Consider the following 24,187-nt stretch of genomic DNA (forward strand, 5'->3'; position numbering starts at 1 on the left):
GAAAAGAAAGAAAGAGAGAGAAAGAGAAAAATTGTAACAAAAATATAATTATCTTTGTAAGGTAAGGCTAAAATGGTATAAGAAGAATGCTATTTACTAATATCAGTTTCTTTATTTTTTGCTATCCTCAAAAAAGGTAAGGGAAATTATACAAACTTATCAATTTCAACAACTTTCATGCATCTTTGAGATAGAGTAGACTTGCCTACTAAAAAACTCAAGTTACAGAGCAATCAGAGGCAATTAATTGAAATGTAGATCTCAGCACTTCTTTCCTTCAGCAAATTCTCCAGCTCAGGTTTGTGCATATTAATTTGTGAAATGCTAGGATAGAAATATGATTTACTAATTACTGGAAGTAAAGTGTAATCATATGCTTCTATAAAAAAGCAATACTTCAATTCTGAGGCTTTGGTGCAGAGAAAAAAAAGGATACTTCTCATACAAAAGACAACTACTTTTGTCATACAACCCTGTACCTCCAAACCAGGAAAAGATGGGCAAAAAATATTGTAAGAACAAAACAAGTGGTGTGAGGCACCTTAGGAGGGAATAAAAGAAATGGACACTGATTTCACCTTGTTTCCCAGAGAACCAATGCATGATACCCACCTCTTGAGAGAGAGATAATGGAATCAAGTTGCAGAAAGAAACACATTTTCAAACAGAGTTACTATGGACAGTTGTTTTGCTTGTCTAGACATATTTGTTGTTTTTTATTTTTTCTCCTCAATAGGGAGAATAGGAAAAAGAAAAGAAAAGGAAAGAGTTACTGAAACATGTTTTAGAAATACCTAAAAAAGGTCAGAAGGAAGCATAATCAGGACAGCTCTGAAAGTAACAAGTTGAATTAATTATATACTTAAAAAGAAAAAAGCAAGCTGTAGATAACAGAGATGCAGTTTCATGTACAACTCTCCATTCTACCACATAAATAAAAGTGTTTGCATTAGTTAATTTTTTAAATGAGAATTTTTTTTAATTTTAGAATTTTTTTTTAAATGAGGTGAAAAATTAATCAGAAACCTTCTTATATTTCTCCACTGGGACCAAACTTGGTCAATATAATTAACAATAATAACAATACCTAAAATTTATATAGGCATTAAGGCTTATAAAGTGCTTATATATTATCTACTTTGTTTACACATCATTCAGTTTTTAAAAGTTTAAATAAATAATTGAAAGGAGTAGGTATTAACAATTACCCCTCTCTTCCCAACTGGTGCTAGTTATGGAAAAAAAAAAAGTCACTTGCTCCTTTAACCCTAACCCTTGGTCTAGGCAAGAACAAAATGTATTCTTCTCTAAAGTAGTTGCTGTTTAACTGCCCATGGTTAGGTCATGTCAATATAACAAAATTACAACACTACCCAAATTGATTTACAGATTCAGTGCTATACCAAAGTACCAAAAGATTACATCTCAGAACTAGGAAAAAAATAACAAAATTAACGTGGAGGAAGAAAAGGTCAAAACTCTCAAAGAAAATTATGAAAAAATAATGAGAAAGGACCTACCAGTACCAGATCTCAAAACTGTTTGCTATCATTTAAGGAATGTAAAAGGACATCAGTAGAACAGATTAGGTACCCCTACAAGTAATCAAACAGTAGTACATGTTCAATAAACCCAAGGATCCCAACTACTGGAATAAGGACTCACACTATTCAACAAAAACCATAGGGAAAGTGGAAAAGCAATCCAGCTGCAATTAGATTTAGAACAACACCTCATACCACATAGCATCAGAAGCTCCAAATGGATATAAGACCTAAAGATAAAAGGTCCTATCATAAACAGATTAGGAAAAGAAATGGTGACAACTTCTTGCAACTGTAGATAGGAGAGAGTTCTTGACAAGACAAAGGATAGAATCACAGGATATAAAATTGACAATTTTGATTACATAAAATCAGAAAGTTTCTGCAAAAAAGAAAATCAATGCAGTTAGAATTAAAAAGGAAAGTTAACGAAGGGGAAAAAAATCTGTGTAGCAAATTTCTCGTATGATTGACGTCCAAGATAAATAGAAAATTCAGGGAGAAAGAATTAATAATAGGAGCCATTCCACAATAGATAAATGGTCAAAGGACATTAAGAGGAAGTTCTTAAAAGACAGACAAGGAACTGCCATATGCAAAAAATACTTGAAAACACTAATAATAAAGATGCAAATTAAAACAACTGAGTTTCCACCTCACAACGATTAAATTGACAAAGATGAGAAAAATGACATCTATTAAGGGGTTGTGTGAGGCACTGTAATTTAATGCCTTTGATGGATCTTTGAAGTGGTACAACCACTCTGAAAACCATGCAATTGTACCCAAAATGTTACCAAACTGTGTATACCCTTTGACCCAGCAAATAATACCACTGGGCTTATACGTCAAAGAGATAAGTGAAAGAGGGGGATATCTCATATGTACAAAAATATTTATGGCAGCACTTTTTGTTACAGCAAAGAACTAGAAACAAAGTGGGTGCTCATCAACTGGGGAATGGCTGAACAAATTATGCCAGAGGAACATAATGAAATACTACTATGAAAAAAGGGGCAGATTCAGAGAGATCTGGGAGCCTTTTATAAATTAACTCAGAGTGAAAATGGAAGAAACAGCTGAACAATTTATATAATGACTATAACATTGTAAAGGAAAACAATCGTGAAAGACTTAAGTTCTGTGATTACCATAATGACCAATCATGACTCCAAAAGGATGATGATGAATCATCTTTCCCACCTCCTGACAGAAATGTGATGGACTAGAAGCACAAAATGAGACACCTTTTCAGACATGGTCAGTGTGTGAATTTGTTTTGTGAGATTCTACATATCTGTTACAAGGGAAGGCTTTAATTTTTTTTATTGAGGGGGGAGTTATTTAGGGGGATAGTGATAGTTACTAAAATAGGAAGAAAAAAGTAGAAATGAATCATTACAAATAAACAGTAGAGAACAGAAGGAAGTTCAGAAGGGGCCATAGACAAACAAGGAAGTATAAAACTATATCAAATCTGACATACCCACTTCTCCACCAATCAAATAAAACTCCAAGATTTACATAATAAAGAAAAAAACTATAGATAACAGTTCAGAGTTTCATCAATAATCCCTTTTTTAAAATTTATATATTGGGGCAGCTAGGTGGCGCAGTGGATAAAGCACCAGCCCTGGATTCAGGAGGACCTGAGTTCAAATCCAGCCTCAGACACTTGACACTTACTAGCTGTGTAACCCTGGGCAAGTCACTAATCCTCATTGCCCTGCAAAAAATTTTTAATTAAAATTTATATATTGAAATCATGTTGATTGATGTTTAAGTTTGTAATAAAAAAATGAAAATTTTAAAAAGCAGGTGCTATTTTGGGGGTGAAGAACAGGGACAGGATTATTCAAGCAAAATATTTCACTTGATTTTCTTCTCCAAATGGGGGGGGCCGAGGCGAGATGGGGGTACAATAGATAAGCACTGGCCCTGGATTCAGGAGGACCTGAGTTCTAATCGGCCTTCAGACACTTGACACTTACTAACTATGTGACTGACCCTGGGCAAGTCACTTAACCCTGATTGCCTCACCCAAAAAATAAAAATAAAAAATAAAAAACACACACAAATGTAATGGGGGGAAAATACAAAAGAGGAGAATAGAATACACAAGTAAATATAGTATTGTATTATAGACACCAACAAAGCCAAATAAAGATAACCTGAGTTATGTAGCATTATTCTTCCCCTACCAACCCTAAAACTACTCCATGCCCTACCTCAGCAGCCACAAAGCTCCCCTAGACAGATAGGATAACCAGAAGATCGACACAAGGAACTGCCTAACCCTGATATTCCTTACTATCTCTTTTATCACCCCTCAGAAGGATGGTATATAATTCCCACACTCTACCTTTCTTATCTTGCAAAGTTTAGTTAATTGACGTCTGGTAAAATTTTTCATACATCAACAGCCAGAAGCAACTAAATGACACAGTGGAGAGAGCATGGAACTTAAAAGTCAGGAAGAACTCAGTTCAAATCCTGTCTCAGATACTTACTGGCTATGTGCCCCATGGCAAGTCACTTAACCTTTCTTGGTCTCAGTTTCCTCATCTGTGAAATGGAGATAATAATAGCACTTATTTCCCAGAATTGCTGTGAGGACCAAATGAGATTGTATACGTATATATAAAACTTTACAAACTTTAAAGTGTTACAGAAATGCCAATTAACACTTTTATGATTAAATATCCTTTTTCTTTCACTGTCCTTCAACAGTTGCCCAATTACATTGAAAAACTTTCTCCTTTTTTTTCATTTTTAGCTCAAAATGACCCTAATCATGGCTTTTAAACATAATAATGCTAGTAATATAGCTACATAAAGGAAAAGAAAAATCAAGTAAATTAGACATGATAAAAAACCTATGTCACTAAACTCGAAAGTCCTGGAAAATATCCACCTGTCTCCTCCTGAATCTTTATAGAAAGCTCCTTTTACCTGTACATCATTAAGCACCAGAACTCAAGATAAATAAAAATACATTTCTATTTAATCTTTTTTAAATTTTGTTTAATTACTAATGTTACAATGGTACTGCTTTCTACTACTTTTCATTACAAACATGGTACTTCAGTCATGCTAGAGAGGCCTTTCAAGGCTAGCTTGGGATCCAATCCACCACTTTCTTATAACAATATGTCTATGGGAAAATAAAGACAACATAAATTTCTGGAACAAAAACTATTTGTAGGGCTGGACTTTTTTGTACAAATGGTTTCCATTTTTTAAGTAAAAAATTTTAAGGTGAAAGTCTAAGTGGGCATATGCTGCCTTTGAAGATTCAAAGACCCCATGAAATGAGAAAGTAAAGCCTGGAAGAAAGAAGTTTTTAAACAAACAAACAAAAAAAAAAAGCTGGGGGTGGGTGGGGCAGCTAGGTAGCACAATGGATAAAGCACTGGCCCTGGATTCAAGAGGACCTGAGTTCAAATCCAGCCTCAGAAACTTGACACTTTACACTTACTAGCTATGTGATCCTGGGCAAGTCACTTAACCCTCATTGCCCCTCAAAAAAAACAAAACCAAAAACCAAAAAGCTGGTGGAGGCTGGGGGAGTTGGGGGGAGTCACGGTTATTCATCTGCAGTTAAAGAGTACTGTTTAATTCTGGGTTCCACAACTAAAGGAGGACAAAAACTTAGAAAGTTTCCAGGAGAAGTTTCAAAGACAACTAAAGAGTTCAAATAAGTGCAGGGAGAAAAAGTTAAAGAAAAGAGGATGATTAAAATTAAAGGGAAAAAAGGAGCTTTCACTTTCTCACCTGTCTTCAAGGTCATTTCAAGTGACTCTGGCAACAACCCAAGCAACCTCGAGGTTGCTGTCCAGTGGGAAGCACTTTGTATGTCTGTGGCACATACTCAGACACTCGCTGTTTAAAACTCAGACGCTGTCTTATACAAAGGAGTTGTCTATTTCCAGTAAGGATACAATAAGTTAAGTGAATTTTAACTACTACATTTTTAATAGGAATAGTGAACTTTCTAATGCCAGGAGGTGAATAGGATGAAAATGCACTGCTAAAGAGTTTGTTAAGTCTCCTTCTCTGAAACATTTCAGGAAAAGGGTTAACAGTTTTCCGTATAGTTCTGTCAGGAAATGGGAATAGATGGATTTCTTGAGTTGCCTTCCAATAGAATGATCATATGGTGTATTGAGTAGAAATACAAAGTAGTTCTATAAGCACTAAAAATACTGAAAGTACATTTAAGTTATAATATCTTGGCATACTAAAGATAAGGAAAAGGCACATATTTTGAAGCTTTTTAACGTGATTGTTTCTTGGGAGAAACTCACAGTCAAAGCATTAGCAAGAAAACAAACAAGCTTCCTCTCAAAAAAGGTCAAGGAGTCTCAGATTTCAGTAACTAACCTACATTTTCTCAATACATGTTGCTTCTGGGGAGTTGTGAAAAGAAAGGGCCATCGCTGATAAACATGCTAAGTGCTACTAAATCTAGCCACAATTTGATAAAGTTATACAGACTTTCCTAATCAAAATCTAAATTTATCTTCAGATAACTGGCCAGCAGTATACAACTGAGTAGTCTACATACACAGACAGCCTAGGCAGGTGGTGGGTTTGCTTTTTTCATCTGTTCTTGAAAATGTGACTAAGTTATCTGAATTCTATTTCTTAGCACCAGAGAAATTCTGAAATGAATCCCTAGATCAGTAACCAGTTATCTTCTTGTTCAAACAGGGATAAGTTCCTGGATAGACTAGATGACAATAGCTGGGCATCCAATAGCTGGTCTACTAGCTGCTGAAATCTGATTCAGGGCAGATCCTGAATGGAAACACACATAATAAGGCACTTGAGGCTTCTTAAAGGCTCTGTTTGTAGTTCTTATTTGGCCTTTACCTACCATTTACTTACATGTGTATACACACACACACACATACACACACACACACACACACACACACACTTCTCCAATAAGATTACGAGCTCTTTGAGGGCAAGGACCACATCTTATAGTTACTTCAATTCAACATTTATTAAGCCTATTATGTGTAAAATATTCCATTGGGCACTGGGATATAAATATTTTTTAAATGACAATCCTCCCTTCAGGAACTTCACATTCTCCTGGAGGGAGGGAAGGAGTTACAACATATACACAAATAAGTAGAACACTATGTACAGAATAATAGGACATAAATCCCTAGATCAATAACCACTATCTCCATGTTCAAACAGGGGTATGTTCCAGCTAAACTAGATGACAACTCATCCAAAAGCTGTTCTACTAGCCACTGGAATTGGATTCAGGCTTGTGCTAGATGATCCGACAGAAAAACGAGAAGTGAGATCACACTTTCAGTCAGGGAGATCCCATAGTTTTAGGATGAAAAAATGGAGTAAAGTAAAAAGCACTGGACTGGGAGTAAGAAAACCTGGGTATGTCACTAACTAGAAGTATGACCCTGAGCTAGGCATTTACCTTCTCTAGACTACAACTTACTCATTTGTAAATTTAAGACATTAAATGAAATGATCTCTACAGTAAGTCCTCCTTACATTTCCAACAACTCCCAGAGAACCCACCAAAAAAAATATTTGGGGGACTAGCTAATCATTTATACATGAAAAGGCCAGATTAGAGGGGTAATTCCTCTTTTTCCTACTCAAGGCCTATTTTCCATTCCTCTTTATGCCCAAGTCTAGAAAACATTAGATTGCTGAAAGAAAATAAGCAGCACTTCTAATAAAAATGAATAAACTGGTTACTCTCAGCTTGAACAAGCCAGATATGCAACTTTCTAGGGACCTGGTAAAGAAAAGAGAAGGCCTTTTTTGAGGGGGAGAGGGGTAACATAGCTTCAGTGATTAAAGTGAATATTACAGTTTTGCCTTTGTAGATTCTAATTCAAACAGATCTCAGTTTATCGAAAGTTTTTCCAATCACAACCATATTTAAATGCAGTTATTCACATTATTCTCCTAGGAGAAATGTATATTAAAGCAAATACTGAGATTTTACCTCATGCCCAGCAAATTGAATTGGCAAAGATGATAAAACATGGAAAATCAATCTTGGAAGGACTGCAGAAAGATGGGCATACAGATGCTTTGTTGGTGGACTTATAAATGGTTTCATCCATTCAGAAAAGCAACTTGGAATCATATAAAGAGAGCAGTAAAATACACATATACTTTAACCCACAAATTTCACTGGATGAATGAATGAAGAATTTAAGCGCTTAATATGTGCAAAGCAACTCTGCTAAGCTCTGAGGATAAACAGAAAAACAAGACAGTTCCTGGTCTAAAGGAGCTCACATTCTACACACATTTGGAAGATTTTAGCTGCAAATCAGATGGAAAGATCCCATGGTCCTTAATGTGCAGCGAAGGGGGTGGTAATACCTCTTCTTTAATGTTATTTCCACCAATAAAATCATATAAAGTTCTGATTTTGAACCGTCCGACAGTGTCAAGTACTCTGATGATTGAAACATTCTTTTCCTGGTCTTCAAAAGATGTGGCAGTAAGAACCTGCAGGAGTATTTGCCAAGCTGCATCTCTACAAGGGTTGCTTGCCAAGATGATGTCTCAGGGCACTGGCCTGGAAGCACTGCTATTCCAAAAGTCCTTGAATCTGTATGCCCATCTGTATGTTCCTGAGCTGTGTCCATTGGCGTCTGAGCGGAGATGTTGGTCAAAGTAGTGCTGGTGGTAGTGTGACTTGCCCTACACAGGTTGCCTCCTGTCACACTCAAACTGCCTTGCTACTTCAGCTAGGGTGGTTTGCCTGCTCTGCGTTTGACAACTGGTTGGCAATCAGTAAGAATGGCTAGCCCCTTTTCCACAGGAACCACTTCCTTCAATGATGGCTGTGAGGGCTGGGCTAGAAACAGGGCCAGTGGTATGTGGGGTGATGCTACACTCAAAACCCCTGAGTCTATTTGCCTCTTGGTAGCAGTTGATCAGCAGTTGGTGGTGGTGATGAGAAAATCCAGGCTCCTTCTCCAAAATGATTTCAACATTCAATAGTGGCTACAAGATGTGGGGCAGACCAGTGATAAAGTCTCATATACACCAAAATATCTATAGCAGTAATGTTTGTGGTAACAAAGAACTGGAAACAAAGTAGATACCTATCAATTGAAGACAGGCTATAAACAAACGGTGGTACATGAATCACTATGCTGTAAGAACAATGATTATGATGAATAAAGAAAAATATGGAAAAGACTTCTACAAACTGATTCAGAGTGAAGTAGAGCCAAAAACACAACAAAGACAATAACAACAGTGTACATGAAAAGCATAACACCCCCCCAAAAAAAAAACCCCAAACTGAATGCACTGAAAAGTATAATGATCAAGGTTAACCCCTAGGAAAAGAAATGAGAAGACACTACCCCCTGCTTCTCTGAAGAAGTGACCCATGGTCCTTATTTCTTAGGATGGCTCTCTTGGAGAGAATAGAGAAGGGGTTCGATGGGAATTAAAATAGAAGATGAACAGATCATAGTAATAGATGATAAATGCAAAGTATTAGCAGTCTTTTTTTTTTTTTTGCGGGTCAATGGGAATTAAGTGACTTGCCCAGGGTCAAGTGTCTGCGGTCATATTTGAACTTGGGTCCTCCTGAATCCAGGGCCAGTGCTTTATTCACTGCGCCACCTAGCTGCTCCCCAGAGTCTTTTTTTTTTTTAAGTGAGGCAATTGGGGTTAAGTGACTTGCCCAGGGTCACACAGCTAGTAAGTGTTAAGTGTCTGAGGCCGGATTTGAACTCAGGTACTCCTGAATCCAAGGCCAGTGCTCTATCCACTGCGCCATCTAGCTGTCCCGTCTTTTTTTAATTAATGTTTTTCAATCAGTAAAAATCTGCCTTCTCTCCCTCTCATCTCCCTCTTAACTGAGAAAGAAAAACAAAATACCTGTTTATAAACATTCATCATCAAATAAAACAAATTTCTACATTGGCTATTTTCCCCCATCACCACCAAAAAAAAACAACCTTTCATTCTGCACTCTGAGTCTTTCACCTATCAAGAAATAGATGAAGGGGGGCAGCTAGGTGGCGCAGTGGATAAAGCACCAGCCCTGGATTCAGGAGGAGCTGAGTTCAAATCCAGCCTCAGACACTTGACACTTACTAGCTGTGTGACCCTGGGCAAGTCACTTAACCACAACTGCCTCACCAACACACAACCCCCCCCAAAAAAAGAAATAGATAACATGTTTCATCATTAGTATTTTGGAATCATGGTTGGTCATTAACACTGATCAGAGTTCCTAAATCTTTTCATGATTTTACAATGTTGTTGTCATTATGTACATTGTTCTCCAGGTTCCTGCAGCTTCACTATGCATCAGCTCATAAAGTCTCCTGTGGTTTCTCTGAGACGATCCCCTTCATTCCCTTCCTCCCTCACACACATATCTTTTATGGTCATCAAGACATAACAGAACCCATCCCAGGCCTTCTGTCTAATCAGACTCCTACACATTGCTGATGATAATTAATTTCAGTGGGGACATATACCTCCCCATATTAAAATGGAAACACTTTATCCTAACAGTCCCTTATGATTGTTTATGATCTCTTTATACTTCTTTTTTTCTGCTAGGTTTCATAATGGATACAAATGTACAAAAATATTCAAATCAGAAATGTTTTAGGAATGTGTACCACAGAAGTCAATACTCCTCACTGAGTATGTAAAAGTCTTTATATTTCTCTTGACTCTCATGTTTGCATTTCAAAGTTATTACACAGCTTTGGTCTTTTCATCAGGAATGATTGGAAGCATTCTACTTCATTAAAAATCTACTTTACATCTGTAGAATTATACTCACTTTTCCTGCATAAGTTATCTTTGGCTATAAACCTGGGTTCCGGGCTCTCCATTACTGCATAATGTTGGATGCTAAATCATGTGTGATACTAACTGTAGCTCCTTGGTACCTGAACTTGTTCTTTCTGGATGCTCCCATTATTTTTTCCTTCACCTGGAAGATCTAGATCTTGGCCATAACATTCCTGAAAGTATTCACTTTGGGGTTTCTTTCAAGAAGTGACTGTTGGGGGCAGCTAGGTGGCGCAGTGGATAGAGCACCAGCCCTGGATTCAGGAGGACCTGAGTTCAAATCTGGCATCAGACACTTAACACTTACTAGCTGTATGACCCTGAGCAAGTCACTTAACCCCAATTGCCTCACCAAAAAAAAAAAAAGAAGTGACTGTCAGTCAGACCTATTTCCAGTCTCAGACATGTGATAGTTGTATGGCCCTGGGCAAGTCACTTGTCCTTTGTTTTCCTCAGTGTCCAGCATCTACCTCCCAGTTATGACAATAAAATGAAATAATATTTGAAAAGTGCCTTACGAACCTTAAAGCACCATACAGGTACTAGCTATTATTATTGTTGTTGTTATTCCTTTAATCAATCTACACACAACATGGATTTGAGGCCCTTTACCATTCTGATTGCTCTCATTTGGACACTCTCCAAAGTATTCAACATTAATTCATTAAGCAAACATTTATTAAGCACCTACCTTTGCAAAATACTGCATTAGGTGGTGGTTGTTTGGGGTAGGAAGAAGGTAAGGATATTAAAATTTAACTAAGATAGGATTCCCAACCTCAAAGAACTTAAAATCTAGTGGTAAATAAGATACCAATAGCAATAACTAAAATGTGCACATTTACATGATTCATGATTCAATTTGACAAACATTAAGTACCTACTATGTGTCGGGCATTCTGCCAGGTGCTGGGGATACTGGCATTTACTTCCCAGGGTTGTTGTGAAAAACAAATGATCTGTAAGTATCTGTGAAATACTTAGCATAGTGCCTAGCACATACACAGTAGGTGTTTAATAAATGCTTGCATCCTTCCCTCTAGTTCTAAGAGGTATGAGCAATTTTCTTTTAGTATTTCTTGACATTTTAACTCTGCTCCGGTGACAATGAGCCTTCTCGATGTTCCACGTGTACAAGACCCTGCACGTCTCATCTCCAGGCACCTTCTCTGGCTGTCCCCAATGCCTGGAATGCTCTCCCTCCTCATCACCACTTCCTGACTTCCCTGGATTCAAGCTCCAACTAAAACCTCATTTTCTACAGGGAGCCTTTTCCACTCCTCTGAATTCTAGTGCTTTCTTTCTGTTCTCTATTTCCTATTTATCCTATAGGTTTTTTGTTTGTACACATTTGCTTGTTGTGTCCCCCATCAGATTCTGAGCTCCCTGAGGGGAAAAGACTTTCTTCTACCTCTTTTTGTCTCCCCAACACTTAGGTGCCTAGCACTGGAGACACTCAATAAATGCTTGTTGACTGATTGAAATAAAATGTCTAGGCTCTTTTTTTTTGGTCATGTCTTTCAGGGTCTTTCAGGTAGTCTAACCCTTCTTAAATTATCTTATCTTGATATGTTTCTATTTTGAGATGTTTCATATTTTCTCCTATTTTTTCAGCATTTTGACTGTCTTCTTGTCTCAGTAAGTCATTAGCTTCTATTTGGCCCACTGTTTTTTGTTTTTTTTTGCAATGAGGGTTAAGTGACTTGCCCAGGGTCACACAGCTAGTAAGTGTCAAGTGTCTGAGGCCAGATTTGAACTCAGGTCCTCCTGTATCCAGGGCCAGTGCTTTATCCACTGTGCCACCTAGCTGCCCCAAGCCCATTGCACTTTTTAAGGAGTTGTTGCTTGGGCAAAGTTTTATACTTGTTATGCCAAATTTTAATTCCTTTTCTTCCATGGCTTACATTTCTTTTTCAACTTTTTTTCCTCTAGAGTTCATTTTCATTTACAAAAACATTTAATTTTTTTTGACTCTCGCTTTATCTCTTTTAGCAATTCTAGTTGAATATGCCCAAGTCATATTTTTCTTTAAGGCTTTGCTTACAGATGTTTTGAAGTCACTATATTTCTTCTGGGTTGGTATCTTAAGTGTCCCTGTTACCAAAATAGCTTCTTATGGTGCATTCCTTCTTTCGTTTGCTCACTCTTCCAACTTACTTCCTGACTTCTGACCTGATATTCAAGCCAGGCAAACTTCTGGAGAGAATGTCTGGGATGGTCCTACTGTTGCTTTCTTGGGACACTGAGTGTTGTGTTAGTCCAACATCTCAAGGACAATGAAGGATGGAGACCTGCAAATTGCCTGGCATAGGGCAAAATCTGATCACCATCCTCCCCTTCACCCCTGAGCTCTGCAAGTTCTTGACTTGAGGTCCTAAGCAACAGGCCCATGAGCTTGCCCTGTTTGGAGTTTCAGGAAAACTGCTGTTAGAATCAGGCACTATCAGTCAGTTGAAAGTTCTGTTGATTCAGAGTCACAGAACTGTAGACTTCCACTTGGTCCCAGATTCCTGCTCTTGTTATTGTGATGTAAGTTTTGAACTAGAAGTTGGAATTGAGAGCCCACTCCACTCCTAAGACCCAAACCACACAGCTGCTGCTTGCTTCTAAATTTGCTTTTAGGTCAGTACACAGCTAAGGGGCTATAACTGCTCCTCACCCTGGAATGCCATCCCTAGGAGTAGGCCTACTCCTCAGTCCACCCTGGATCTGTGACCTGGAATTGGATAGTGTCACAGCTGCCAGTTGGCACCTGTTGCTTCACCCTGAACAAGTTTAAGCCCCTCTAAGTTAGATCTGGGACCTCCTCTTACCCTGATACCCAGCCTCACCCTAAGCTGGAATGATACACTCCTGACCAGACCCAGTTCCCAGTGTCCAAACACCTATCTCTCTATCATTCTTTGCCTACCTGGGCTGGAAAAATGATACTATGAGTATTTTTCTTGGATTTACTAATCAAGATTTGCTGTGGTACATTTTCTAGATCCATCTGGAGTTGGGGGAAGTTCACTGTACTTTCTCCTGATTAGCCACCATTTTGGCTCCATCCTCTAAAAGTGGTCTAGGCTTTTGATATGGTGTCAGGATCCCCAAAGTCATAGCTGTAACTGGCATAGGGCAAACTAAAATTTGAACCAGGGTGTCAAACTTGGGGAGTGCTGAAATCAATCAACAAACATTTATTGAGTACCAAGCATTGTGCTAAGGACTAGTAGAATACAGAAGTGATGCAATCTCTGGACCTTACATTCTACTTGGAGGATACAACATATTCACAAATAAATAGATAGAGGATATAAGCAAAATAAAATTACAGAGAGAAGGGAGGCAACAAGGAGATACCCTCAGCTGATTAAAAAAATAACAGGGGGATGTAAAAACAAAAGATAAAAATATAAATGTATTTTTAAAAATAAATGCATTGGGGGCAGCTAGGTGGCACAGTGGATAAAGCACCAACCCTGGATTCAGGAGGACCTGAGTTCAAATCTGGCTTCAGACACTTGACATTTACTAGCTGTGTGACCCTGGGCAAGTCAGTTAACCCTCACTGCCCCACAAAAATGAATGAATAAATAAATAAATAATGAATAAATAGATGCATGCATGCAGTTATTTATCTTTTCAACACAGCCAAATTTGTATTATCTACCCTTTTTGCAATTTATCCAAAATTTGCTTTTAACTTCTTCCTGACATAATGACCTCTTCCTTGTTTTATCCACAAGTATACCACAACTCATTTGCTTCAGTCAGCTATTCTTCATAGATAAAGATGATACTTACTAAGTCATCCATGCTGTAAGGTCACATTACCTCTGAAATTCACATCTCAGTATCCCCTTTGACTGGAGAGGGTGGAAGGTGGAGAATGAACACTGGAAAGTTCCTCCCAGATTCTCCACTTAAGAAGGGGGTCCAGGATAGCCATTTCACATGGCTGAAGGACTTCATCATGTCCCCTCCCTTCCTCCACCTCTTTCAGGTGTTTTTTTTTTTTAATGTGTTTTCCCTTATGAGAGCACAAGTTCCATGAGGCAAAGACTGTCTTTTGTCTCACTTTGTATCCCCAGGGCTTAGTAGTAGGCACTTTGTGTTTACTGATTAGCTAACTTCACATGTCAGTGGAGCATTTGAGTTGATTCTCTAATACAGTATATAGCTGTGTTTGCTCTGAACCTTCAATTCTCTTCCTAACCTGTTATAACTAGTGACAGTTTAAAGTGTAGTTTGTGGCTAAGAAATAGAATGAATCTCTGTTCTTAACTAAAGCTAAGAATGTATGACCTGGACCTGGAACTGGATAGTAAGTGTCACAGCTGCCAGTGGCCACCTGTTGCTTCACCCTGAACAAGTTTACACCCCCTCCCCACATTAGAGATAGGACCTCCCTTTACCCTGGTACCCAGCCTCACCCTGAACTAGAATGATGCACTTCTGACAAGACCCAGTCTCTAGTGTCTAGCAGCCTTTCAGTCTGTCACCCTATGCCCACTTAGGCTGGAAAAATGACTCGAAATTATTTTTCTCCTTGAAGTTACCAATCAGGATTTGGTCTGGTACATTGTCTAGATATGTTTGGAGGCTTGCCATACCTAGTACTATGTTCTAACAACTGAACTAGCCAACCCAAACAAAAATATGTTCTTAATTCTGTTAATAAATCTTTCCCATTTACCACTAACTAAAACAACTTTTTCTTTTGGTTCACCTATCAACAACAAATGATATAATAGTACTATTGCAAACTAGCTCAAACGAGAACTCAGTTGGGGCAGCTAGGTGGCACAGTGGATAGAGCACTGGCCCTGAAGTCAGAAGGACCTGAGTTCAAATCCGGCCTCAGACACTTGACACTTACTAGCTGTGTGAACCTGGACAAGTCACTAACCCCAATTGCCTCAACAAAAAAAAAGAAAAGAAAAAGAGAGCCCAGTGTCTAAGAAGCAGTCATTGTTAAGTTTTCATCAGATACTTTTTATTGTCAGACCTGAATTTTGTTAATAGCAAAGTAAAAAAAAAACCTGATATAATTAAAAAACTAACAGTTAACAATCTAATACAATTATACTAAATGTCTCGTATATGCAAAGAACTTGGGGGAAAATTCAATGCAGTGCCTACAATTACAATCAATCAAATAACTGGTAAATCAAAAGATGAAATCTAATTGAAAAGTATTTAACAGATAGCCTTATTTGGAGGAAAGAAGGAAGTCCGTCTAATTTATTAAATAACAAAATCTAATTACTCCTTCTTTAGTCCCAAAACTCAAAGGATCATTGGATCAGATATTAGTTGGAAGGGACCTTCATGGTTGTCCAGTCCAAACTCATTTTACAGATAAGCAGCCTGAGGCCCAGAAAGGTTAAGTGACCTGCCAGAGGGTCAGACAGCTAATAACTAAAAAGCACCCAAAGCAGGAGTCAAACCCAGGTCATTCTGACTCAAGGCCAGTGTTCTATCCACTACACAAAGTTGCCTCTCAATTTATTCCTACTGATCCATAAGGTTAAAAAAAAAAATTAGGCCCCAGATATTAGAGCACAAGCTAACTCTCCCTGAGGGAAAGGACCATATATTTTCCATTATTCTTATGCCTTTATGGTGACATGCTGTAAGGTGATGCTCAATAAGTATCTACTCATATTGCTGCACCTAGAGAGCCTCAGGCCTAAAGTCCTAGAGGAGGAGGAGGAATAATGGAGACAGGCAGGGCGAATGGCCAAAGCAATGTCCCCTGATGGGCATCCCCTCCTACCGGTCTTTCTACATGGACACTAAGCTCTATAGTCTTGGTTCCATTAAGTCTAGTCTAATAAATGCTGTGCTGCAAAAGGAACCTGCAGATGTGGGAAGGACCCATCTGCTCAGCTGATTTTATTCCTCACAGTGTCTCCAATCTAGGAACTGTGAGAGTTAACATAATAAATTAAGAAAGGTCTAGACTAACTTTTCTTTGTTCTGTGTAATGCCATGGTTTAAGCAATAAATTAAGCTTATTTTAGCTTCTTGTCCTCTACAATGAGCAATGCGTTCCTGAAATGTGAGAACAAAAATAATTCCACAGTTCAGAAAATAAATACTTATACCTGCCCCCTCTCAGAATAAGCTCTTTTCAACTGAGAACCAAAGTTCAATTGTTATACATGAAATCTACCAAAAAGTCTAAACTGCTCACCTCCAATTCTGGCCACATGAAAAAAAGAGAGAAAAGCCCTCACATGCTACATGAACTTCTCAAAGCCCAGACTAATTTAGGGAAAGATTATACAAATGCAGACCTAAAAAAAATGGCTATTTTTCATTCTGGGTTTCCTGACTAGGCAATTTGCTGCAGTGTATAGATAAAAATCTATCCACTTGAATAACACAAGCAGTAGTTTCTTCAACTTTTAATACCTGTGCACCTTTGATACCACTATATAACCATGGCCATAACAGGATATTATACTATAGATCAACATCTAAGTTGTCAACATTTGAAATCCCTTTCTAAGGTGAATTCAGATAGATGAGGAACAAGCCAAAATACATTCATCTTTTCCCTTAAATACATGGCAATCCTAAGGAAATACAATTCATCTATATCTTCAGAATAATTTAAGCAACAAAGGATAGGTCACTTGTAACAGTAACTCGGAAATTACTAGCTGCTATAGAAACACAAGGCTTACTGGTGTGGTCCTATCAAAGTATGCAAAACAGTGTCCAAGTCACTTAGGTCTCATTCAAGACTTTTAATATTTCCATACATAGGAATTGCTTAACTCTACACTACAAATAAGCAGAGATAAAAACCAATATAAACAATGACACCCATTTACAAATAATCTAATGTTTAAAATGTTTCGGACTTCTAAAAGATACCAAGGACTTAGAGTACAAAGAAAAAAAAAATACTGGAAAATTAGAAAGCAAGGAGACCAGTGATAATTGGCCTCCAGCTTTGCTGACTACTGAAGCCAGAAATGCCCATTATAAAAAAAAGAATAGCATATCTGCAAATATGTTTATGACATTTGACCCTGTTGTCACTGATTTAATCAATATTGAGGCATACCCAAAAGCTAGAAGATACAAAAATTTTTTAAATCGCATATACCATGGAACAAATTAGTTCACAGAGTTTACCCCACAAGGGCCAACAGAGTACAATATACTTGTTTAAGAGTGAAAAAAAGGAAATACTGAAACAAAATAACTGGGTATAAACTGCTAAAATTGTTTGTAAACATTGGGTTAGTAGGTGGTAAAGGAAACAATTGAGTTTAATTGGTCAGTTTCCCTGACCTGGGTTGCAACTCAAGTAAACCCTCCACTTAGAGAAATATCGTTAGGATTTCATTCTACTCTGACCTCAAGGGCCTATGGCCCAAGGATGAAAAGGAAGAAAAAGTTTGAAGGGAGTCCCCTAGAGGAAGTGAAACTGACCAATCAATTCTCTCCCAGCTATACACCCTGGAGAGGAAGGGCTCTTGTATTCTTTGACAGGAAAAAGAAAAAAAAAGGAACTTCAAGGTTGCAAGGGAGCTAGAGAGAAAAGGCCCAGATAAACCACTAATTCCTGAAAATAAACGTCCTCACTACACTAATAAGTAGAGAGAGAAAACAAGTGATGAGCCGAAGGGGATAGAGGAAAACTAGGCTTTGGCAGAAGAGTCAGCAGCCATGGGAGTATAACCAAGTCACAAGTCAAACCAGAGAAAAATAACAAACAGAATGACTTTCTATATTCAAAAGACCACTAGAAGTCAGGAAATTTGGACTCTGTCAAGTTATAGGACCTTAGGCAAATCATTCGGGTTTCTTTGGGTCTTAGTTTCCTCATCTCTAAAATTAAAGAGTTGGCCTAGATCAGGGATTTTTTACCTTTTTTGTGTGTCATGGACCCCTGTCAGTCTGGCCCTTCTCAAAATGCTTTTAAATGTGTAAAATCAAACACACTGGCTCAGAAGGGAAACCAATTGTACTGAAACACGATTTTCAATATATTAAAAGTTTTAAGTTCACAGATCCCCTGAAATGTATCCGCAAACCCTTTGGGGATTCATGGACTCAAGGATAAGAACCCCTGGCCTAGATTATCGACAAGGTCCTTTCATATGCTGAAATTATCTGCAGCAGAAAATTCAAGTGAGAATGACCCAGGAAAATGAGGACCTAGGAGACTGAGAGCCTCGGAGAAAAACAACAGGCTGTTTCCTGGCAACAGAAAAGATGGAGTTTGTAAGCTCTATCAAATTCAAAAAAATCCACCTGATTTCAGATTCAAACAATGCCCAAGAGAGGAGGCTGCAGGAAGGTGCTGCTCCTCCTTTCTCCAAGAGAGACAAGAAGAAAAAAAAAAGAAAACGTCAACCTAGAGGAGGTGATACCCGCAACACCAATACCCCTCTTCTTACAAATAGCCAAATACCTTGGTCTCGGTGAAACGATACTTCCCCCTACTAATACGCACCTCAACCCCAATGCCTATCTTCTCCAAGATTTCCTTTTCCATTCGACCCTGGAAGAGCCTTTCCTTCTCAAATTCCACCGCTATCTTCCCAGGCACAATCTCCTTGGGAAATCAAGAACCTATTGAGTGCCATTTCCACATTCCCTATCTCTGGGTTCTTCAGGAAGTGGTTACCCCCTTTCCAGACTGGTACAGTCAGGTACATCTCAAAACAGTGTAGTACCCCTCCATGAACCTAATCCCCACACCTATGCTTGACACCCACAAGGAGCTGACATTTTGGGTCTCCCCAAACCTCTTATCCCCTGAACCCGACTATATTGACATCACCCCAGATCCAGGGTCATGCCTCCCAATTCCCCAGAGTATGTATGATCCCCCATTCCCCACCACCCCATCACGACAAGGTCCAAGTTGCCCTGGGTGTCAGTCTCCCACCCCAATCACTTTTCAGGCTGGGGTGACCCCGGTACTGCCCCAGAGTCCCAGGGCCCCGTGGGGGGGATCTCCTCATTTTCTACTTGCCCTGGGAGAACATCCAACAGCCCCGCTGGTCTGGCTGTCCTCATCTCCTTCTCCCAGCCCCAGCCACCCGGTGGTCCTCTCGGTACCCCCCCGCCCCCCGCCCGGAGGAGTTCCCGGGCGCCTAGGCGTCAGCAGCCCCCTGGGGCTCCTGTGTGGACGCGTCTGCCGGCCCCCCGGGCTTCCCCGCTTCCTGGTCCCCAGTGACTTCCCCCTCGCGTCCCTGCAGCCGGCGTCTCTCTCGGTCTCTCCGTCTCTCGCTACCTCCCCCCACCCCCCCAGCCACGAGCGCCCCTGCTGCCCCCTGGCCGGCGCCTGCCCTTCACACCTCCGGCCGCTCGCCCCGTCCCCGCTGCCCGCCGCCCCCCGCCCCGGGGCGGGAGCGCCCCTGCCCCCGCCGGTTCTTCGCCGCTCCCCGCTTGCTCCGCCGACATTCGCTGGCCGGCTGCCCCAGCCGGCCCGGCCCGGCTGCACGCCCCGCACCGCCCCACGCCGCTCGCTACCTTGGCCTTGGTGACGAGGTGCGTGGCCCGCTTGACCACGGCGAAGTTGCCCTTGCCGATGGTGCGGTCGATCTCGTAGTAGCCGATGCGGGCAGGCATCGGCCCGCGGGGGGCCGGGGCTGGGGGGCGCGGGGGGCCAGCCGAAGGCACCGGGGCGGGCGCGGCCGGGGGTCCGGCAGCGGGCGGGGGCAGCAGGCGGGCAGCCGGACCGACTCCCCCGGCCCCGGCCCCCGCAGCCCCGCCAGCTCCGCTTGCCGCCGCCGCCGCCATCTTGTTGTGCAGAGAAACCTCCGGGACCGCGGGGAGCCGGGAGGGGGGCAGGGGGGCGGGAAAGGAGGGGGAAGCGGGGAATACGTCACTGGGGAGGCGGGGCACCCGCGCCGCCCGGCGCCCAGCGCCATGGCAACCGCGCGTCACGTGCCGATTCGCGTCACTGCCCGGAGCCATGGCAACCGTGACGTCACCGGCGCGCTCTGCCTTCCCGCGTGGGCCCAGATTCACCGGGCTCTTGCTCCCAAGCGCCCTCCTCTGGGGCCGAGGCTGCGGCTACCCGGAGCTTGCCAGCCAAGTTCGAGTTCCAGTCCGGCCTGTCCACGTGACCAGGCTTCTCCCAAAGCCCTCCCTCACCTCTTCCCCGACCCCACCACTCTTCCTGAAATCACACCAGTGTTTGACGCTGGTTACCACCCTCTCCTCCACGTGTGCCCTAGATTTCTTCGGGATCCTGCTGAGGCTTCTCAGAGTGATGTTTTGACTAGTGCACCGTCAGCGGAGGTTACACACCTTGGCCACTAGACTAGCCGTGTGACAGTGGGCAATTTATTTCGGCCCTCAGTTTCCTCATCCGTAAAATAAGAGAGTTGGAGGAGATGACCTCTAAGTTCCCTTCCTGTTCTAAAAATTCTGTCTCTCCTCCAGTGACTCACGACCCACTCACTCCTTAACCCCCTTGCAATCTCACTACCGCCCCCACCACTCTACTGAAACTGCTTTCTTTGAGGTCACCAGTGACCTAATTGCCAAATCCAATTACCTTTTCTCAGAGCGAACAGCATGATGTAATGGAAAGGGCTCTGTCACTTCACTAGCTTTGTGACCTTGGGAAAGTAACTACCTCTGATCTCAGCCTGTTTCTTCATCCGTAAAATGAGGACTATATTTAAGGGTCCTTCTATGTAGCCTACACCTCTGCATTACTTGACTCCGTTGACCATTACTCCCTGAAACTCCTCTCCCCCCTTAACTTCAAGAGCTGGCTCTTTTTCCTTCTCCTAATCCCTAAATGAATATATTTTCCAAAGACTCTCCCTCCCTCTTCCATTTTATTTGCTTACAGGTTCCAATTACGCCTTCCGTGGTATATGACTCCTCCCTTCATCTATAGTTTAATCTCTCCCCTGAGCTATATAACCTCACATTTTCTACAAAACACCTCTACCCGGTGGTCCCACTAGCACCTCAGATTCAAAATGTCCCAAAGGCATCATCTTCCCTATAAAACCACCTCCTGAATTCTGTTTCTGTTAATGTCATTTTCATACCCTTCGTCAGGAGACTCCAAATCATTCTTCACTCCGCTTCACATCTCTATAATCAGTTGACAAGTTCTGTCGATTTCACCTCTGCGATGCATCTCACAGCTATTTCTTCTTTTCCATTACTATTGTCATCATCCAAGCTAGATCTTCATCATCTCTCACCTGGATTGTCACCACTGGATCCTAACTGGTCTCCCTACAAATAATGTCTCCTTCCTTCAAGTCATCCTGCACCCAGATGTCAGAGTAATACTTTTTTTTTTAAGTGAGGCAATTGGGGTAAAGTGACTTGCCCAGGGTCACACAGCTAGTAAGTGTTAAGCGTCTGAGGGCGGATTTGAACTCAGGTACTCCTGACTCCAGGGCCGGTGCTCTGTCCACTGCGCCACCTAGCTGCCCCCAGAGTAATACTTTTTAAAGTACAATTCTGATCATGTAACTCTCTTCATATCTGCTCATGTTCTCTCAATAGTTTGCTAACTCATCTTCCTCAGTTCAAATCTGGCACTTTCTAGCTGTGTGACCCTGAGCAAGTCACTTCATCCTGTTTGCCTCTGTTTTCTCATGTGTAAAATGAGCTGGAGAAGGAAATGGCAAACCACTCCAGCATCTTTGCCAAGAAAACCCCAAAATGGGATCACAGAAGAGTCAGACATGACTGAAAACAACTAAGCAACAACAAAGCAAGGTAATTACTGCATGAGGAAATGAAATTGTGAGACACTAGGGATTAACAAGACCTTTATAAAGGAGCAGCAGGGATTCCCTATTTCCTTTTCCTTGGCCATGACAGAAACCATTGACCATCCAAGAACAAAGAGCCACTACAACTGGAGATGTTCCCTGAGCAGCGGCTGGTTTTGTTCATTAGAATACTGGGTTGCCATGTGAGAGACAGGAAGCAATAAGCTGCTGAGGTCAAGTTAAGCCTCTGAGACCAGTCTCCTGGGAGGTGCCGGCAGCCCCAGCTGCTTCTCCTCCTCCTCCTCTTTCTTATTCTTCCCCCTATCATGCCTATTTACTGAACAAACAGAGGACAAGACTATCCTCCAGGACCTCCTGCTGGACTCACTCACCAATCATGGCCTGAATTCCCTATTTCTCCTCTAAATATTAGTTTCTAAACTCTCTGACATCTGGTTTCTGACTTCATCATGAGAATGAAAGCACCCTCTCTCTCCAAAGTTCTATGTCACTTAATTACCAAATCAAGAGATGTCAACCTTCTTGATCACTTTGTAACATTTGATATTAACTACTTTTTTCCCCCTGTATATTCCCTCATCTCTTGGTTTTCATGAGCCTGCTCTCAGTTCTACTACCTGACTCTTTCTCTGTCTCCTTTGCTGGATTTTCATCTAAATCAAGCCCACTGTGGATGTCCCCCAAGGTTCTCTTTTGGGCCCTCCTTTTTTTCTCTCTATACTCCCTCATGATGATCACATTCATTCCATGGATTCCATTATTCTCTCTATGCAGATGATTCTCAGATCTACATTTGCAATCCTAGTCTGTCTCCTAAATTATAGTCCCACATTACGAAGTGCCCTATTAGTATTTCAAGTTGGGTATCTCTAAGGATCTCAAACTCAATATATCTAAAACAAAACTCATTCTTTCTCACAAAACCCAGGAGTAGCATCATCATCCTTCTAGTCCCTCAGACTCATAGTCTTAGTATCATTCTTGACTCCCCACTCTTCTTCATTTCTAATCAGGTGCCAATTGATATGATTTCTTTCTCAAAATCTCTCTTGTGTGCCCTCTACTCTTCATTAATACAGCATCCACCTTGGTTCAGGCCGTTATTACTTCTCACCTAAACTACCACAATAATCTTCTTTTTTTTTTTTTTACTGAGGCAATTGGGGTTAAGTGACTTGCCCAGGGTCACACAGCTAGTAAGTGTTAAGTGTCTGAGGCTGGATTTGAACTCAGGTACTCCTGAATTCAAGGCTGGTGCTCTATCCACCACACCACCTAGCTGCCCCCACAATAATCTTCTAATAGAATTCCCTGCCTCAAGTCCCTCCCTACTCCCATCCATCCAGAATATAGCTATTGAAACGGTTTTCCTAAAGCATGAGTCTGACCATGTCACCTTCTCCCCAACCCAATAACCCCCAATGGCTTTCCATTATGGTACCTCTAGGATCAAATATTAAGAAGTTTGTTTAGCATTATGAAGCTATTTACCACCCAGCCCCTTCCTATATTTCTGCTTATTCATCACTCCCCACCACAGACTATATAGTTCAGCCATATTGACCAACTTGCTGTACCTCACATGCAAGGCTCCATCTCCCTTATCCATGACTTGGGACTGTTTGTGCCCTATCCTGGATCCCTTCTCTCCCATCCTGTCCCCTTTAGAATTCCTAGCTTCCTTTCTTTTCCTTGTTCTCCCTCACCTCTACTTTCTAGTGTCTTCCCTTTAAGACTACCTTCCATCTATTCTGTTTGTATGTACCAAATTATGTATATGTGAAGTGCAAGACATTAAACTCACATTTCTAACCCACATAGATGCTAAAATAGCACCATAATGCAAAGAGGACTGGATCTGAAGTCAGAAAGATGCATCTTCCTGAGTTCACATCTGGCCTCAAACACTTGTATGTCCCTGGGCAGGTCACGTAACCCCGTTTGCCTCAGTTTCCTCTTCTGTAAAATGAACTGGAAAAGGAAATGGCAAACCACTCCAGTGTCTTTGCCACAACAACAACAACAACAAAACCAAAAAACAAGGGCAGCTAGGTGTCACAGTGGATAAAGCAC

General features: G+C 41.0%; 1 protein-coding gene across 4 annotated transcripts in view; it reads right to left on the reverse strand.

Moving 5' to 3' along the window:
* Positions 1 to 20,173, reverse strand: part of SIK3 (SIK family kinase 3) — a 297,657-nt gene extending 277,484 nt beyond the window's left edge. For all 4 annotated transcript variants that reach the window (XM_043994328.1, XM_043994326.1, XM_043994327.1 and 1 more), the window contains exon 1: positions 19,872 to 20,173. In XM_043994328.1, coding sequence (XP_043850263.1) covers positions 19,872 to 20,141 — 270 coding nt within the window. In that variant the 5' untranslated portion in view covers positions 20,142 to 20,173. The remainder of the gene's footprint in view (positions 1 to 19,871) is intronic.
* Positions 20,174 to 24,187: the final 4,014 nt, after the last annotated feature.

This window comes from Dromiciops gliroides, chromosome 3, assembly GCF_019393635.1.
Source record: "Dromiciops gliroides isolate mDroGli1 chromosome 3, mDroGli1.pri, whole genome shotgun sequence".
Classification (NCBI taxonomy): domain Eukaryota; kingdom Metazoa; phylum Chordata; class Mammalia; order Microbiotheria; family Microbiotheriidae; genus Dromiciops; species Dromiciops gliroides.